This window comes from Neovison vison, chromosome X (assembly GCF_020171115.1).
Source record: "Neovison vison isolate M4711 chromosome X, ASM_NN_V1, whole genome shotgun sequence".
NCBI classification, from domain to species: Eukaryota; Metazoa; Chordata; class Mammalia; order Carnivora; family Mustelidae; genus Neogale; species Neogale vison.
The window spans coordinates 7,884,941-7,904,157 of NC_058105.1; the positions used below are offsets into that span (position 1 = coordinate 7,884,941).

Sequence of the window (19,217 nt, forward strand, 5' to 3'; positions counted from 1 at the left end):
CTACTATTATTGTATTACTGTCAATGTGTTTCTTTGATTTTGCTATTAATTAGTTTATATAGTTGGCTGCTCCCATGTTGGGGCATAGATATTTAAAATTGTTAGATCTTCTTGTTGGACAGACCCTTTGTGTATGATATAGTGTCCTTCCTCCTCTCTTATTTTAGTCTTTGGCTTAAAATCTAATTTATCTGATACAAAGATTGCCACCCCAGCTTTATTTTGATGTCCATTAGCATGGTAAATGGTTTTCAGTCCCCTCACTTTAAATCTGGAGGTGTCCTAGGGTCAAAATGAGTTTCTTGTAGACACCATATTGATGGGTTTTGTTTTTTTATCCATTCTGATACCCTGTGTCTTTTGATTGGGGGCATTTAGCCCATTTATATACTATTGAGAGATATGAATTTAGTGCCATTGTATTGCCGGTAAGGTGACTGGTACTGTATATTGTCTCTGTTCCTTTCTGGTCTACTACTTTTAGGCTCTCTCTTTGTTTAGCGGACCCATTTCAATATTTCCTGTAGGACTGGTTTGGTGTTTACAAATTCTTTTAGTTTTTGTTTGTCCTGGAAGCTTTTTATCTCTCCTATTTTCAGTGATAGCCTAGCTGGATACAGTATTCTTGGCTGCGTGTTTTTCTCATTTAGTGCTCTGAATATATCATGCCAGTTCTTTCTGGCCTACCAGGTCTCTGTGGATAAGTCTGCTGCCAATCTAATATTTTTATCATTGTATGTTACAGACTTCTTTTCCTGGGCTGCTTTCAGGATTTTCTCTTTGTCATTAAGACTTGTAAGTTTTACTATTAGATGATGAAGTGTGGACCTATTCTTATTGATTTTGAGGGGAATTCTCTGTGCCTCTTGGATTTTGATGCTTGTTCCCTTTGCCAAATTAGGGAAATTCTCTCCAATAATTCTCTCCAGTATACCTTCTGCCCCCCTCTCTCTTTCTTATTCTTCTGGAATCCCAATTATTCTAATGTTGTTTCATCTTATGGTATCACTTATCTCTTGAATTCTCCCCTTCATTGTCCAGTAGTTGTTTGTCTCTCTTTTGCTCCAGAGCTCTCTTGTCTCTTTACTTCTCCAAACAGGTTTTCTCAAATACCCTCTATGCCTTTTTTGAGCCCAACTTGCTCCTTGAGAATCATCTTCTGAACTCTAGATCTGACATATTGCCTATGTCTGAATTGATTAGGTCTCTAGCCTTCAGTACTGCCAGTTGTTCTCTTTTTTTGTGTTTAGTTTTTCTGCTTTGTCATTTTATCCAGATAAGTATATATGAACAAGAGAATGAAATACTAAAAGTGTGGCAAAGGCCCCAGAAAAATGTACACCAAATCAGGGGGAGAAGATAGGGGGTAAAAATAAGTTCAAAAAAATCTTTAAAAAATTTTTTTAAAAATTAAGAAAAAAATATATATTAGACTGGTGAATAGAATAGTGCCAACCACTTAATTTGGGGTGTATTTTGGTCTTAGAAGAAACTACCTTGCAAAATTTTAAAGAAAGAAAACATATATATACAAAAGTAAGGGTAAACACGATGAAGGGATGGAATATGACTGTAAAGATGATAATTTTTTAAAAAATTCTAAAAAAGGGGGTTGGTAAGTTGGTTGGGAAAGGAAAGAAGAAAGTGGAGAGAATTTGCTCAGGCTGGAGACTAGAACAAAGCCCTGTGCTAGATTTAGGGTATATTTTGATCTATTAGAAGAAGTCGTATCCCAAAATTTTTTAGAAGAAGAAAACCTTATTTATATAGAAAAATAAAGTTAGATACAGTGAAGGATAAACTATGACTATAATAATGAAGGTTTAAAAAGATTTTTTAAAGAAAGGTATTGTTAAGACAAACTAGTTAAAAAACGTTAAAAGAGGAAAGAGGAAAAGTTAAAAAAAATTAGAAAAAGAAAAAAATTTATAAAATTTAATTAACTTTGCAAGACTAAAGAATCATGGGGAGAAAGCCATGAATTCCATGCTTTGCTTTCCCCTCCTCTGGAATTCCGCTGTTCTCCTTGGTAAGTGAGCTTGGTCTTGGCTGGATTTCTTGCTGATCTTCTGGGGGAGCGGCCTGTTGTAATGATTTGCAAGTGTCTTTGCTGGAGGTGGAATTGCACCGCCCTTACCAGGGGCCGGGCTAAGAAATCTGCTCAAGTTCGCTCTCGGAGCTTTTGTTCCCTGAACGCTTTCCGTAGAGTTCCGGTGGACGGGAATGAAGATGGCGGCCACCCAGTCTCCAGCCCAGAGGAGCTCAGAGCTCAGGGCCCCACTCCTCAGTGCGCCCCCAGAGAAAACCGATTCATCCCTCCCATCTCCCTGGCCTCTGGCCATGTGCCGAGCTCACCCGGCCTGTGACCGAGCGTCTCTGTCTCTGGTGCACAGCCCCGCCTGGAGTCTCCAAATCCAGCAGATCCTGCCGTTCTGCTCTTCCGGTGGAGGAAGGTGAGTCTCCCTGGATCTGCCCCTTGTGGGGTCCCTGCTCACAAAGTGGTGGTCCAATTGTGCCACGGATCACAGTTTAAGGTAACCCCGAGCTGAAAGCTCACTCCTCAGCTCCATCTGTGTAGCTGGCTTCTGCACTCTAATACCTGTGAGCTCTGCAACACTCAGACACCCCCAATCCTTCTGTGACCCCGCAGGACCTGAGACCACACTGTCCCTGTGAGGGCTTCACCCCAACTTAGCCGCTGGAGTGATGTCCCTCAGTGGAGCAGACTTCTAAAAGTTCCGATTATGTGCTCTGTTGCTCTGCCACTTGCCAGGAGCTGCCCCTCCCCCCATGGTCTATCTTCCCATCACTTCGGATTCACTTCTCCCAACGACTTCCCTTTCAGAAAGTGGTCGATTTTCTGTTTCTAGAATTGCTGCTTTTCTCTTCAATCCCCTCTTGGGTTTGTAGGTGTTCGGAATGGTTTGATAACTATCTAGCTGATCTCCTGCGACCTGATGTCATCTCAGCCTGCTACTCCACCACCCAAAAAATGAAAAAATATATTTTGTTCCAAAACATCATGTTGAACACTTGAGATGTAATCATACTCTGAGACTTTAGTATCTGGGTGGAATCCTATTTTATTTTTTTTAAGATGACAGCTTGGGGGCCGCCTGGCTGGCTCAGTGGGTAGAGTATGTGACTCTTGATTTCAGTATTGTGAGTTCCAGTCCCACGCTGGGGGTAGAATTACTTTAAAAAAAAATCTTAAAAAAAAATGACAGCTTGGACTGGGATAACCTACACTTCCTTTTTCATAAGCTTCTGTAACATGACAGGAAACACACTGCAAAGTGTAGCTAGATTTTCCCTTCATTCACTAATGTTTTTAATAAGCCCCTCCGAAACCTCTGGAAAGCAGAGGAAGTTTCTGAATGGGTATTTTTCTTTTCCACTCTTCCAAAGATCCTGTCAGCTGAATATTGCAAGATTGAGGGAGCTTTAGTTCTTTGTTTCCAGTTAAAATCTATTTGTCCAGTTAGAGACACATGGGCCCGACAATAAAACTATGGCTGAAGTTTATGATCAGGAAGAGGCCAAATGCCACTTGTCAGCTAAGAGCTGTGCTCACTGGAATGAAACATTGCATTTCTGAAGTGCAACTGAGTTGTACAAGGGTTTGTCGGTATCTCTGATGATAAGAACCTTGGCAGTGTTGACTAAGAATCTTGGCAGAGTTGGCTAAAAGGGTGGGGTGAGGATCAACCAAATGAGAAAACTGCACTATGCCCTGAAATGTGGTTATAGGATCTCCCTAGATAGACACGTAGTTTAACTCTTTTTTTAAATATTTTATTTATTTGTTTGACAGACAGATTACAAGTAGGCAGAGAGGCAGGCAGAGAGAGAGAGAGAGAGGAGGAAGCAGGCTCCCTGCTGAGCTGGGAGCCCAATGCGGGGCTCGATCCCAGGACCCTGGGAACATGGCCTGAGCCGAAGGTAGAGGCTTTAACCCACTGAGCCACCCAGGTGCCCCTAGCTCTCTTAATAATAACACAGAATAATTAAATATGGCAGCCCCATAGCACACTCCCCTGCAAAACAGCTACATGAAAATCCCATCACCTCCCATGCTCCACCACCTCACCAAAAAAAAGCAGTAGGATTTTGTGATTTACAAAGAAATAAGAAAAGTAGACTGAACATTTTTGAAGTCATTCAAGAAGTGAAACTGATCCAAGACAAATGGTGCATTTGAATCCTATAAAAATAAAATCGGAGGAAAGCTATGTCCGAGTAGTAGCCTAGAATCCTAGAATATAAGTTTAGATATGTCCATTGAGTTCATCCTCTCCAATGCTGCTTCCAGTTGGAGAAAATGGAACCCAGTGAGGGCTATGGCTTGTCTTCCTCACAGTTTTTTAGCTTCACGAAGATCAGAAGCTCAGATCCTAGGACACCTCGTTATGAAACACTACCAGTAGGTTCTTATTTTGTTTAAATGGGACTTTACGAGATAACCGTGTTGTGACAGAAATGTGGCTTAACATGGTCTTGAACCCAAAGAATTTCACTCTTATCTGGAAGACTTAAGAAGCAAACTAATTAAATATACAGAGCCATAGGAAGAACTACTTGATGAGCGCTAGAAGAATTCATCATTCAAGCTTGTCAGGGAGCGCATTTTCTCTCAAGTCAGAATCTCCCAATCCTAAAAGCCAATAACAAGGCAATCTCACAGCTCAGCAGTAAAGCTACTTTTAAATCTAGAATGAGATCATTGGGTTCAATAGACAGACTCAAGTATCACTTAAAATTGGGCCTGCCTGCGTGTAATAGACTTTGGATCTTGGCTGTGTGTTACCATAACTTCTCTGCCATCCTCATGATGTGTGTGTGTGTGTGTGTGTGTGTGTGTGTCTGTCTGTCTGAAAATGAGTTCTGAAAATGTTCCAAGTGAACATTTGTTTCAGATTTCCTGGCATAGCTAAGAATCAGTTGCAATTATGCTTTGAACTTATATCCTCCAGTTTTCAACCTTGTCTTCATTGTTCACATGAAAGCCAGAGTCTTTCACATTTATTCATTAAGGAAATATTTACTGGAGAGTTATTATGTTCCAAAACACTGCATCAGGTGTTAATAATTTGAAGATGAAAGGGGCTTGACAAGCGAGGGACTTGGCCAAGGATTATCCACTCACCTATCTTGTCTGTCCAAGAGTTACTCGTGAGCTGGAAAGTACCTTGTATTTTCTGTTGGAGCCAACATTCTGCCAAGATCAGATCTGTCGAAAAATGCCAGGTAACTGGATCTGACAGATAATTAGCTCAAATGTTCCTTTTTAGGATAATGTTGATAGCAAATATAAAATAATGTTTGAAAATTAAATTAATAAAAATGATGTGTACTAATTACCCAGTGGTTGCTCAGGGAAACAGGGATCAGGTGCATTTCCAGCCCCCCTTCTGAAGGAAGCATCTATTTTGATGGTCTTTTTCCAGTCTCAACAGACACATCTGTCTTGCCGATGTTATATTACCTGCATTCACAACAGGGAGCTGTGCATTACTTTCATTCCCATTCCTTTTCAACTCATCTTTAAAAAAAAATTGATTAATTTCAGAGAGAGAGGGGTGGGAGGGGCAGAGGGAGAGGGGAGACTCCCAAGCAGACTCAGCACCAGCATCACCCTGAGATCATGACCTGAGCTGAAACCAAGAGTCAGGTGCTCAGTTGGCCGCACCACCCAGGCAGGCACCTTTTTAAAAAAGCAGATCATCTAGCCTATCAAGTCCAGCTCTCATTCTTCCACAAAACAGTTCAAAACGAGGCTAGTCCCATTGTTTCAGCCACCTTGTGAAGGCTACATGAAAAAGCTGATTGAATTCTGCATGTAGCGAGTTAATAATCTCAAGAGGGGATAACTTGTCCGAAGTCTTCGCGTCCACCACAGGAATCCCAGACCCTTTGACATGGCGATGTACTTGGATGTTCAACCAAATGCCACAATTACAGCCACAAATGTACCTCTCTCTCTCTCTCTCTCATTTTAACACTACTCTGTTCAGATGTAGTGATACCATCTACATTAGAGATGGATTTGTATTTTCCATTCCTTGGATTTGCATGTCAGTCTGTCTTATTTTATAAACTATGAAGTTATCAGATTACTTGCAGTATTAGAATTTTATCGTGAAAACCAGTTGGCTGTGGAGTGTGTGTGTGTGAGTGTGTGTGTGTGTGGTGGGGGTGTGTGAAAAATCAGTAGACTTTCCTTCAGGTCCTAGAGAGACATCTGTGTTTAAATTGGTTTTTTTTTTTACTCTTTTTATTTCCAATTTTTTAAGTTTGATACTAATGAACATTCATGGAAATGTAGTAATATATTTTCAAAAGGCTCAGTTTACCCTTAATATGTAAATTATAATCATTAAGGAACAGAAGACCTGAATTTGTAAGCATTTGAACACCTTACAGCAAAGTTCCAGTAATACTTTTTCATTAATTCCACTTAAATTTTTCTAATCCTAAAGAATTTTTCTAACTTAAAATACATTGTCATTAATTCCTCTTAAAATCATAAAGAAACTTTTCTAACGAATTCAAATGTTCTTTTTTTGTGGGTATTTATTTGTTGACTGTATTTATTTACTAAAAGGTAACTCTAGCATAAATACCTGTGTGAACAGTTTATCCAATAGAACAATGCCGTTGATGACATTTTTAGTATTTTTCATTTTGCCTATTAACAGCCCAAACCATGACATTCAGTTTTTGAGACAGTGTCCCTACTTGGCACAGAAGTCTACACGAGAGCTCGTTTCATTTGCCATTTATTCCAATAACTTGACAACAGTTATTTGCATCTAAATCTAACAGTATTTGTACAAGTACTTTCAAGCTAAAACTGCTAAAAATTTCCAATACGCATGCAGTTCGAGATATTTACAAAGTAACATATTTATTGTAAAGCGTGTGGCTCTAAGCTCTTTATAGGATGTGAATACAAGAGTCACTCTACCCTCTACGAAAACACGGCCACATCTGAGAGAGGCGATTCTGCTGGCGAGAGTCCTGTGTCCAATTGGGTTGAAACGGGTTGGCTGCTCTAACTGTACAGGAATGCTACTGTGCCATCATGGAATCGCCCGATAGCTCAATTCACACGAAACAGCCCCAGAGTTTCAGGTACAAGCCCTTAGCAACCAAGAGACCCGCAGCACAGGCAGCACTGGCGGAACACACTTATTCTGCAGGTGGGCTCTGCTTTAAGCAAAGTCAAGATTGAAAATCCAAACATACAAAACCAATAGATTAGAGGGATGACTTGTATTCTAAGATGGTCTTCTGCTTTATGAAAGTATTCACAAGTTTTGTCTAAGTGGCAGTTCCCCTAATGCACTGAAAATACAATTTGATTCACAGAACTTCAGTTTACATGTGACTTTTTGCACAACCATCGTGAGAAGCAAAGTATGCCTATATACAGTACTGAATTTTCTCTCTCAGGATCTAGGTAAGTGTCTTATCACTGTACTGGAAAAGGACACTTAAGCCGAAGTGTTACCTTTTGAGCCACTGAAATATGGAGCAAATACTGCCTCTAAAACAGTTTGGGGACTCAACTTTATAGCATAGATCTTTAGATAGCCCAAGTACATAGCTATCCAGAGGCCACAGTGTTGGGCCCTATCCTGCAGAAGTTTGTTTTATTTTTGTGGATTTCCCCCCTTTTTAGCTGTGTAATTTTAAAGAGATGTTAATGGTGGTTACACTGTAGCTAGTCTATTTATGATGTCTCATTCTTATACTTCATTGCACAGAATCACCTTTAAAAATGCAACTTCCTGCATTTCATTACTTTTCCCAGTGTTGACCCGGGGTGATTTTCATTCAAATAAGATTCTCTTTTATTAGCTGTGAGCTCCCTGGAGGGAGGGTGTTGGTGGGAGGGCAGAGATCCTGTCTACTCTATTTCTGTCCCCCCCTCGGCACACATCATAGAGCCTGGCACCTAGGAAGCAAGCTCTCAATAAATATTTATTGAATGAATGAAGGAATGAAGAAATCATTGAATTGGGAGAAATGTCTGGAAAGCGTTCTTCACTCTAGCATCCAATCCAGTATGTTTCTGGATTATGTACAATCAAAATGAATTTCCAGAATCTGAAAAAAATCACAGAACCTCTGTTGTTCCCTATACATTTTTTGTTTTGTTTTTGGTAGAATCCACTAAAATATGGAGCCCTTGATAACATAGACAGATTTAGAAAAATTAAATCACCTTAAAGGTCAGAGGGCAAAGCAGAGAAAATTGAAGAGCGTTTCCTTACTCACCAACTGCTAGAGGGAACTAAAAAGGCACACAGATTGACCAAAGTCCAAAACCAAATCAAGCTGTTGGCCATGGTGTCCAGACCCAGAAATAGTACTTTTGAGTGTTGCAACACAAACTTAGCCACAGGTATATTCAGAAACAGTGAAGGCAATTCATTAAGAGCTAGAATCGAAGGAAATTACCATTTGCCATTTTGTAGGGCCAGACACATAGATCTGCTCCAGGCAGGGCCGGGGGAGATCACACTCCGTTGGCTGCAACCATTTCGCTCTGCCGATGCTCATACCCATTACAGGCTGCATAGGAAATATAAGTGAAATAGCAAAATCCAGCTGGAGGAGACAAAAACAAAATCTGAAAATAAAATAGCACTTGAGTGGATAAAGCAAACCAATATAGTCAGTGGGCATGCTCATAAGTTAATAGACGTAAAAGCGTTCGTGATTGTGTTAGGAAATAAAGCTTCAGAGTCTACGGTGTATGATGCCTTTAAACGAAAGAGTCTGAACCGCATTCGAACAGTTCAACTTAAAACCTAATACAAATAAAGTAAAAATCTAGGGAGCATGAGAATCTGGATTTATACCAGAATTAACGAAGTGAGAGAGTTTATGAATCTGCCTTCTTCTGGGAGGCCTCTTTAGGATCATGTAACTAACGTAAATATTAAGCTGTCTCTATTTAAGATCAGTGAATGGGTTTTTCTATGGATAATGGAATGACTTTCCTTTCAGGTGAATAAGAGCAAATGCTGAAGTGGGGTCACTACCTCAGTAGTTGTAGCTAGATGTGTAGTTGGAACCTAAAAACTGTATTCACAGGATATGTATCCTAATTTGCCTTTACAATCACTTCCCAAAATACCTACCTCGGTATTCTGTGTTTATCATTGCACCAAATGAGAGCAGCCCCAAGAGGATTTTTGAAACTCTTACATGTATGTGTGTGTGTGTGTATGTGTGTATGTATGTATATGTGTGTATATGTACATATATGTGTATATGTGTGTATATGCACACATATGTGTGTATATATGTACGTATATGTGTGTACGCACATGTGTGTATGTACATATTTGTGTATATAGACACACACATACGTATATAGATACTTCACTCAAGGAGGAGATGGTTTTTCCGGGAGCTGTCTCCAAGTTCAGTTACCAGAACACTCTCTCTCTTCTTGTATGCAATGTAAAATCTCAGTACATTAACTTTCTTGTAGATCATTTCGTGCCACCATTTTTTACTTCAATCTAATGGATTTGGAGAGGAATTATGATCTCTAATCAAAGAGGGAACATGTTAGATTGTCCCTTTCGCTATTCAGAGATTTTAGGTTGTTAAAGGCATTTTTCCCCGAATGCCCTTTACGTTTAAATATACATAATTGACTTCTATTGTTAAAAAACAAAAAGATATTGTACCAGTAATTCTTAATCCAAATCATTTGGACTTAAGTCATTTCTAATTGAAAGCCTATCACATGAATTGTTTATGGTGACAGACAATATACTATGAGTCATTTTAAAGCTCTAAAAGTGAGTTATCAGGATCCACTTCAATCTCCACATGATAATAAAGGATTATTATGTGCAGTAACCTATTTATGAAAAGGAAACAGTGTGCTTCTTTCAGACGCCATCAATTGCTTTAATGAGGAGTTGAAAAGCTGGGCTACTTTACATGCACATCACCGCCCCAGTTGCATAAGGATTTACAATAGACAAAACAAAACTACTTTTTGTTGTAAAGAAGGGCCGTTTGTTTAAATCGCACAATAATGTTTGCATCGAAAAATTCTTTACAGGCTAATAAGGCTTCATAAACGTTACATAGACTTGGTTAGTTAAAATCATTCTAACGCTAAGACCAAAATGAAAGGCTTGCTGGAGCTGACTAGGAAAAATTCAATTAACCACATGCCTAAAGAAGGCAGAAGAGAAAAGATGTCTCCTTTCTTGGTTTAGGTACTTTTTAATTGATTTGAAGATGCAAATAGTACATCATCGGATAGCACCCCATTAATGCTCCCATAAATGTAAGAGGAAAACACCGCTTTCCCAGAAAATGTGCAAATTGAGGATTCGGAGCCTAATCTTTAAGCCTAAAAGAAATAGAAAGCGATGCACACATTTGTTTCTGCTGCCTTGAATTTGCAGAGAAGTTACTTGGGATGTTTGAATCTCACCTTTGAAGGGTTCCTTCAAGGTATTTAATGGCTCATATGTCTTTATTAAATGAGGTGTGTGGCGGCCTCTACTGGTGTGTGTTCATAGAAAATGTTTCAGTAGGCAGAAAAAATACTCATTTCAATTAAAAAGTTAGAAATACTCTGTCATTGAAATATACAAAAATATCTAATTTAATGCAGAAAAAATATATTACACGTTGTGTAATGCACTCTTAATTAGGAAAATAATCTAAAACACTGACCATGTTAGTGTAAAATGATTTACGGAAGGGCATTAATTGTTCAATTCACTCTGAGATTGGGTTAAATATATTTTATTAATGAATTACTAATCCCGACTGAGGCAGTTTCTTACCTCTAGTCCACTGTTAAATCCCCTTAGTTGACTTAAATAAAATCACTTAGAACAAACCCAGAGGAAAGGAAATATTTTACAGTTAAATCTCTAAAGTCCTACAACTAGAATCATTTGATGACAGGCTGGTTTCTATAACTCAAGCAAACTGTACGTTGACTTAATAGAGCTGACATTTTGATCTATTTTACAGTGTTTTTAATTTCAAAAATACAACACATTAAAATATGTTCAATTTATCAAAGCTAAAAGCAACATTTAAGTAATGTACTTAAAGTGCAAAGGCACTTTAACACAAAGAAGTGATGCCTAGTGGCTATACTTGGTAACTGAAGACGGAAATCCCATATATCATTATTTACAAAAGAATTTATAGTCTCAAAAGATCTTTGGAGATCTTCTACAAAATACACTGAATATCCATTTTTATGTGAAAAGTCTGCTTACTCTTTCTTCATTCATTATAATCTCCTCTTCCCATTCCCACACTGGAAAAATAAAAGAAGAAAAAGGAAACAAAACCATAAACAAAATATATGAAAAAAACGCACTGTAGAAACATTCATGTTCACTGATGATTCCTAAGGAGAGAAGGGAGGGTGGGGGGAAGAGAAGGCAGGGTGGGGGGAGCAAGAGAGAAATAATTTAAAGGAAAACTCGGAAACGCAGTATCATTGCTTCGCCCCATCCCCCAGACATTTTCAAAGTCCCCCATTGATGCCGAGAGAGAGAGAGAGAGAGAGAGAGAGAGAGAGAGGACGCAAACACGCACAAAAGCAAACGCAGTGTCTCCAACAGTCTGGAGCAGCGGCCTTGGACTTGGACCAGCCCTTCACAGCTGACTGATTGCAGTTTGTTTCTCCAGAACTTCGAGGTAGTCTGGCTCTGATTGCGGCTTAGCTCGCAGTAAAGGGTGGTCGGGCTTTGACTGCCCCACAAAGCATTTCCTGGGAGTTCCGTATAAAACGGTTTTGTTGATTCTGTCCTGGTTTTGGCGTCGAGATTCATACGATGGGGCGAACTGCCTTTTCGGTAAGGTACAAAAGTTATAGTGGACCAGTCCTGCACTGGGAAGTTCCTTGACTCGCTCAGCGATGTTCTGATACAGCAGCTCGGGCTCCCTCGGCGTGGCCTGCTTCTCGAGCAACTCCGTGGCACTTATCGTGTAAGCCAGCGGGGCCGGCTCTTCTTTCTTCTCCTCCAGGTTGCCATAGCTGAAGTCTTGCAGGTTTCGGTAATAGGCTACCGGGTCTCCTTCCTTCTGCATGTAGATGGGGTTCTGGCACATCTGCCCCACGGGCGGGGGGATGTAGTTATAGACGTGGCCGTCTGTTTTGTCCTGAGCCTCGGTATTGTAAGACCCATACTGCAGCTGGAAGGAGCTGACGTCTAGGTTGTTGGAACTCCTCGGCACGCTCGGCACCCCCTTTCTGCGTTTCAGGACAAAGACGAATAAGCCGGCCCCAAAACAGACAGATAGGATAAAGACAACAAGCAACCCTAAAATCAGGACGGAAAGTGGCACTTCAGTGTGGAGCTCTGGGTAGGAGCTGGGAGACACACTAAGCGACCGAGGAGTGTCTGTGTTGTGATTCATGGACAAAACGGTTCCGTCTGACAAGTTCGGGCTGTCGGGACAGATAGCGTCCCTCCCCAGAAACTTCAGGATCTCCCCCGCGTGCTTTGCAGGAGATTCGCAGGTCACCTCGTTGATGATGACGGGGGAATTGGCATGTTCCGTCCAGTCCTTTAGCCCCATGATGTCACAGGTGCAGTCCCATGGGTTCTCTTGCAGATCTATCTGGATAAAGGCCGGAAGCTGATCCAGAACCCCTTTCACAGGCAGGTGAGAAAAATGATTGTTTCTCAGATTCAGCCTGGTGAGGGCCGTTCCCCCAAATATGTTGTCGGGTAGGGAGCGCAGCAGGTTGTTATTCAGAAACAGCAGCTGGAGGTTAATCAAAGCATCAAAGGTCAGTGGCTTAATCTCCTTGATGACGTTGTACTCTAAATAGAGATACTGCAGGCTCTGCAGTCCGTCAAACATCGAAGGGTACAGCACTTCCAGGTAGTTGCCATTCAGGTAAAGTCTGCGTAAACTGGTCAGGTTTGTGAAGGCACCTTCCTGAATGACCGCGATCCTGTTGTTCCCTAAATGCAACAAGTCCAAAGAACTGTATTCTAGGAGGTCGTTCTTGTAGACAGTTTGAAGATAGTTCCCTGTCAGGTAGAGCTTCTTTGGACTGGTAGGTTTGGGCTGCAGGTCGGAGATGTTCGTGAACTTCCTTTCTTGGCAATTTACGTTGAGACCGTTGTCCGAGCTCTGAGAGGTACAGACGCAGCTGCTGGGGCAGGTGAGAGGCACGGGGGACTTGGTCTGGTACACCATGATGGGTCCGAAGCTCTGCCTGTCCTTTGACACGGTGACCCGGGGAGTCGGGCGATTTCGCATTTTGGGGGGTCGGCTGGCTTTGGGCGCCCTGGTTGGGTTGAGAGCGGGATTCATGGTGGGCGACAGCCTTTGGACGTGCGTGTCGGCATGGCCGCCCCTCTGGCCAGAGTCGCCGGTGCTTTTTCTGGGACAGAGATCTTGCCTGGTCAGCTGGGTCACGTCTTTCCCGTGCAGCCGGAAGGGAGTCTCACAGACGATCTCCCCGACGAACACGGTTATGGTGTCCAGCCAAGCCTTGAGAGGAAGCAAGTCACAAGTGCAGTTCCACGGGTTCTCCTCCAGCTGGATCTCCATGATCCCGCCGATGTGCTCAAGGACGCCGGCGAAAGGCATCACCTTCAGCCTGTTCCCTCTCAGGTCTAAGTGGGTCAGCAGGACGAAGCGGAACACATTGCTGGGCAGGGACAGCAGAAGGTTGTCATTCAGGATGAGCACCTTGAGCTTATTGAGCTTGCTGAAGGCCCCTGCCTCGATGGCACTGATGTAATTGTAGTCGGCCTGGAGGTACTCGAGGGTCTCCAGGCCCAGGAAGGTGTCTTCCCTCAGCACCTCGAGCTTGTTGTTGTTGAGGTGCAGTCTCTTGAGGGTTTTCAGGCCGCTGAACGCCCCGGTTCGGATCTCCTGCAGCCCGTTGTTGCCCAGGTGGAGAGTCACGGCGTTGGAGTAATTGACGAACTCGTTAGGGTACAGTCTCGTCAGGAGGTTTCCATTGAGGAAAAGCTGGTAGATTCGATACTGGGGGGGCTGGAGCAGGCTGACGGTTGTAAATCCTTTGTTTTCGCAGTTAATATTCAGGACGTTTTCCTTCTCTTCGCACAGGCAGCGGATCTTGCAAATGTCTTTGGCAGTTTTGCGGCTCTCCGTCTGTAAGATCCCGGCCACGGTTAACACACTGAGGAACCAAACGCCGCTCAGCATCTTTAGGCACCGTCGGTGTCAGTTCAGGTACCTACAGGCAAACCTTGGGGAAGGGTGCCGGAGAGAGCAGGATGCGGGGGAGAGAGAAACAAGGAAGCCCGATTAAAATGGCAAAGCAAGGGGGCGGAGTGGGAGGCAGGGAGAATGCGGGGAGTGGGCAACACGGCAGAATGAAATCACTGCGTTCGTTTCTCAAAGCGGTTTCTTCTCGCCTCGCCCTCCCCCTCCCGCCCGGCCCCCGCCAGCCCACCCACACACGCGTCCCGGAGCACACATGCTTGCACCTGATTTCCCGGCGGGGCGCAGCCAGCCGCGGAGTCATTAGTAATCGAGTTGTCCTACTAAATCCAGCCCATCACCTCCTCCCCTGGGGCATCTTGAAGAGATCTCGGGCGGCTCGCCCGTCTTAGCTCGCAGCAGAAATCGCTTTACTTTTTTTTTTTTTTTTTTTTGAACTGCGCAAAAAGGGGGTGGGAAAATCGGGACTGGCGGTGGGGGAGGGGGAGAGGATGGAAGAGCAAAGACAGCGCGGGGTGGGGGTTACTCACACATCAGGAGAAGACGGGACCCCTCTCCTCTGCAGTCCGCCAGTAGTTTAGCATCTTCGGAAAGAGAAGAAGAGCAAGGTAAAAGAACACGCCGCTTCCAGGGGGATGCCCAGCTTTCTGCCGGAGGATTTGATTTGGCAGGGTTGGGGGGGGAGGGGTGCGCAGGAATTAGAAATCCGGCAGGCCGCCGGGGAGGAGAGGAGGGCCCGAGCGGCGGGAGGCCGAGGCGACAGGGACCCGGGGGGTGCGATTGCGTAGGGAGGTCGGGGCGCCGGCCGACCCCGGCGGGCGGCGGCGGCGGCGGCGGCGGCAGCGGCAGCGACGGCCGAGCCTGGGCGCGCGCTTCCAATCCGGCGGCGGCGGCGGCAGTGCGCGGAGCAGTTTGAATTTGAGAGGTTTTGCAGGCTCCCCCGGACAGGGCTGGGGTGACGTCACGCGGGGAGGGGGCAGGCGGCGGATCGAGGGCGCGCGGTGGGGGAGGGAGGGGCAGATGCTTCCCTTCCCTGCGAGCGGTTTGCAAAGCTCAAATCCGGGCTGCGTCAGTTGCTTCTGAACTACTCCACCTCCAACCCGGCGGGCGGCGAGCCGCTGCGAAGCTCCGGGAGAGGGATTCTCCGGGAGGGGCCCGGCGGAGGGGCTGGGACCGCGGGGACTCCTCCGGCCTCCGGTCCCTTCGACTGGTTTCTCCCACCTGCGACTCCCTCCTGGCCCTTCCGGGGGGGTGGGGGTCTCTCCCAGTGAGAGAGGGTGTGTGTGTGTGTGCGCGCGTGTGTGCGTGTGAGTGTGTGGGGGAGATGTGCCTCTTTGCCTCAGGACAGGGGCGCTTGTGCTCCGATGCTCTTGGTGCGGAGTGGGGGTGTGCCCGCTCCGGAGTGGCTGTGTAGGAGGGCGAAGAGGGGCTTTGTGCTTTACAGACCGAGCTTTGTTTCGGGGCTGGGAGAATTACTGTCCGGGCGGTGACTGGCCAAACAGATACTTGCGGGGATTCTGAAAGCCAGCTCAGCGTCAGAGAGAAACCACACCAAAACCATTCTCTTCGAGGCTGAGTTGGGCAGATGATGAAGTTTAAACGTGTGCTTTTTGCCTGCAGGAAGGAGAAGTGGGTGTGAGAAACGCCCTGCCAAGCTGAGCCTCACTTGGCGGGGTGTGGGAGCCCAGGAGTGGGGGGGCCCCCCCAGAGGGGGCCTAAGCCTCCAGGCGGCATTTAAGTGCCAGGTGTTGGATTTTTGCCTTCATTATCTCGCGCCTCCTGAATGATCTTAAGGTCCCCTGGAACCAGGTGGCTCCTGGTGTGGAGTCCATCTGCAAGACAGGAACGTCTGCTGTTGCCCGGAAGGGCCGGGGGCAGCCTCTCGAGAGGCAGGAGAAGGAGGCGATGGAAGAGAAGGGGGCGAAGGGATGCACTGAGGCTGCGCCTGTCCCGCGGAATACTTACACTTGCTTTCCCCGACTCTTCAGTCCCAGTCTGCTGCGGACAGGGTCGACACAGGGTCCCTTTGCTGGGCCACATTTGGAATAGAGATAATCCCACCGGCAAAACGAGCCGCCTGAGAACGGAAAGCCCCCTGCTTCTCCCCACCTGCCTCCCTGGCAAGCTCAGGCTCTGGATCGTTCAGCCCGCACGGGCTCTTTCCTCCCGCAGAAGGGCTCTGAGCGTCTGCAGACTTAGGCACTAAGACAACCTGTGGCTCCGCCAGTCTCCTCCAGAATGGTGCTGATGGCTTTCACCTTGCCCTCTGCTTTTCCTTCGGGGAAGAGCCTTGCCCCTCACGTGGAGAGCCCTCTCCCCATCCTGTAATGCTTGCTTGGTGTTGGGCAAGATCCTTTCCTTTTGGGGCCTCAAATTTCCCTTCTCTGTGCCAAAGGGCGGCGGGGAGCTGAGCTGTCCTCGGCGGGGGAGGGGCAGCTGTGATGGCCTCCCAGTTCTATTGCAGTCTCCTCACTGGGTGCGCAGGGATGCGTGCCCGATGAAGCTTCCGTTCACAGCAAAGGGGCACTTGTTCCTCCATATTTCTAAATATTACACATAGTTCCTAGAGAGATGTGGCTTATTCGTTGTCATTCATTTAACAAAACATTTACTAATTAGGTTAATATTTCATGGAAGCAGAAGCCAACATGAGAGCTGGACAGGACTTTTGCAATCAGATTCATCTTATAGATGAGGACGTTCTTCCACCCGAAGTGCTGACTTGCTTAAGTTCAAGCGTCTATAAAATGAGAAACCGAACCCAGGGATTCCGAGTCCTGGGCCAGGAACTTTCCCCCAAGCTCACTACTGCTTAGTGTGAACTGGAGAAGAGCGGTCTGCCTACATTTACAGAGTGCTGCTGGTGTCTTACCCGAATGTGTGCTTTTTGAAAAAATTGTATTTGAAAGTGAAATACTAAATATTAGTTTTAGTTCGCAAGTAATTTCCTGCAAGACCCTGACGACGCTGTCAGTACTCCTTGAGGACAGCGACGATTTTCTTAAACATTTCAGAGAGAGAGGGAGAGAGAGAAAGCGGGTAGATAGATGGGGGCAGCTCGAAATCCGTGAACATGATTACAGAGTGAAAGCCAGGCGGAGGTAAGCTGGCTGGAGCGGGGGGCGACACTGGGAACCCGGAGATGGTGTGACACATCTTCCTGCCCTGGTTAGCTTCCGACACGGGTCGGTGGACTCTCCCCCTACTCCTGGGCCTCCTGCCTGCTGTCCCCGAGCCTCCACAGCCGCTTTCCGCAAACACGGTTACAGGGAACGCATCGGCCTCAGCCCGAGAGAAGCACTTTAAGGAAGTTTCGTCCGGCCCCGCGTCTCGGGAAGAACCGCCGCGGCACCCCGCTAGGGAGAGCGGGCTTGGACGGTGGCGGAAAGCTTCTGGGCGAACGGGGAGCCCAGAGGCGGACGCTCCAATAAGGCAAACGCTCCCTCTCCTCGCCGGGCCGAGGGAGGCAGACGCGGGGACTCTGTCGCCTCGAGCTCCCTCGCCTCTGAGTAGAGCCCCGCGCGGGTCGCGGGGGCTTGCACGGCGCGCGGGGAGGGCCGGCGGGGTTCGAGCCCGCGCCGCCCGGCCGCCCGCCAGGCCTCGAGGGGGTTAACGGGAGTGCGGCGGGCCTGCTGCGGAGGGGTGTCAGGCGCGCGGCCGCCCGTCTCCCCCCAGTCCCGGCAGGTCCGGTTCCCGGAGGGCGCTTCCCGCGGTCGGCGCGCCGGACGGTTCCCCGCTCCCCGGGCACCGGGCACCGAGCACCGAGCACCGAGCACCGACCGCGAGCTCAGCCCTCCTCGCCCTCCCCCCGGCCGCCGGCCGCCTCATGCCCGGCGCCGGGGCCCACAGCCGCGACGGCCACGCGCGCTGCCTTCGCCCCGGCGACCGTTCTCCTCGGGACCCGCGGTTCGCAGCCGGCGCACGGGGACGCCCGGCCGGCGGTGGCCCCGGAACCTCGCGACGCCCGGAGCCCGACCACGCCCGCGCGGGCTGTCTCGGAGCGGGCGAGCGCGGGAGGGCGGGGGCGGCCACCGAGGGGGCGGCTGCCGGCGCGCGGTCCCCGGCCGATCGCGCCCAGGCTTCCCGCACCCGACCACCCACCCGCGGGGCGAGGCGGCGGCGAAAGGCAGGGGGCCGAGCGCCGCGTTCCCGAGCGCAGAGAACTTACCCGGCGAGCGCGCCACCCGCAGCTTCCCCCGGAGGCGCCCGCAGCACCGGCCAGCCGGGAGGCGCGGGAGCCGGCACAGCCTCGGACCCGCGCGCCGGGGAGCGGGGGGCTCGGCGGCGAGCGCGGGCGGCGCCCCCAAGGGCAGGCAGATCCCCACTGGAGCGGCTCGCCGCCGGGCAGCGCTCCTAGCGGGAAGCAGGGAGGGAGCCGAGAGGGAGGAGGGAGAAGCTCGGGGGCGGGGGTGGGGGATGGGGGGTGGGGAGGCAGGGACGGCCGCCCGTCTCCCGCACTTATCAATCACCCCGCAGATCAAATGTCCCCGCCGCGCTCCCGGGAGGGGCCTGTAGCAGCCCACAAAGGAGCCGCCGCTCCATTCCTCTGACAGCGCGGCCGAGCGCTGCTCACGCCTCTTGGCCCCTCGCGCCCGGAGCTCTGCCCCGCCCTTGCGGCGCCCGCCGTGGGCTGCGGCTGGGACTCGGTCGGGAGAAATGAGGGTGGCCCTCGGTCGGTACCAAATCCCAGGGGAGACTAAGACCACTGGGCGGAAGCTGCCGACCACGGGGAGGCGGCGAGCCCCGGAGCTGGACGCCGCCCGGGACGGCTGCTCCCCTAACTAGTCCGCGCCCAGTCACCGGAGTTCGGGGGCAGATGTTTAAGGACCTCCTACGAGGATGGCAAACAAGGAATTTCCATAGAACATGGGGCGAAGCGAGGCTTGGGCAAACGTGTTAGCAGAAGCCAGCCCTTAGCCGCGTGCCCGTGCCTGTTTTCATTCGATTCTTCCTGTTCTGCGCGACGTTGCCGGATCGACTGGCGCGCACTTTGGGCG

General features: G+C 47.7%; 1 protein-coding gene across 1 annotated transcript; it reads right to left on the reverse strand.

Moving 5' to 3' along the window:
* Window positions 1-10,775: 10,775 nt before the first annotated feature.
* On the reverse strand, window positions 10,776-18,420 carry SLITRK2 (SLIT and NTRK like family member 2). The gene is made up of 3 exons (XM_044235517.1): window positions 18,389-18,420; window positions 14,751-14,804; window positions 10,776-14,245 (listed from the first exon to the last, which is right to left on the reverse strand). The coding sequence occupies exon 3, from the start codon at window positions 14,200-14,202 to the stop codon at window positions 11,665-11,667; it is 2,538 nt and encodes an 845-aa protein (XP_044091452.1). The 5' UTR covers window positions 14,203-14,245; window positions 14,751-14,804; window positions 18,389-18,420; the 3' UTR covers window positions 10,776-11,664.
* Window positions 18,421-19,217: the final 797 nt, after the last annotated feature.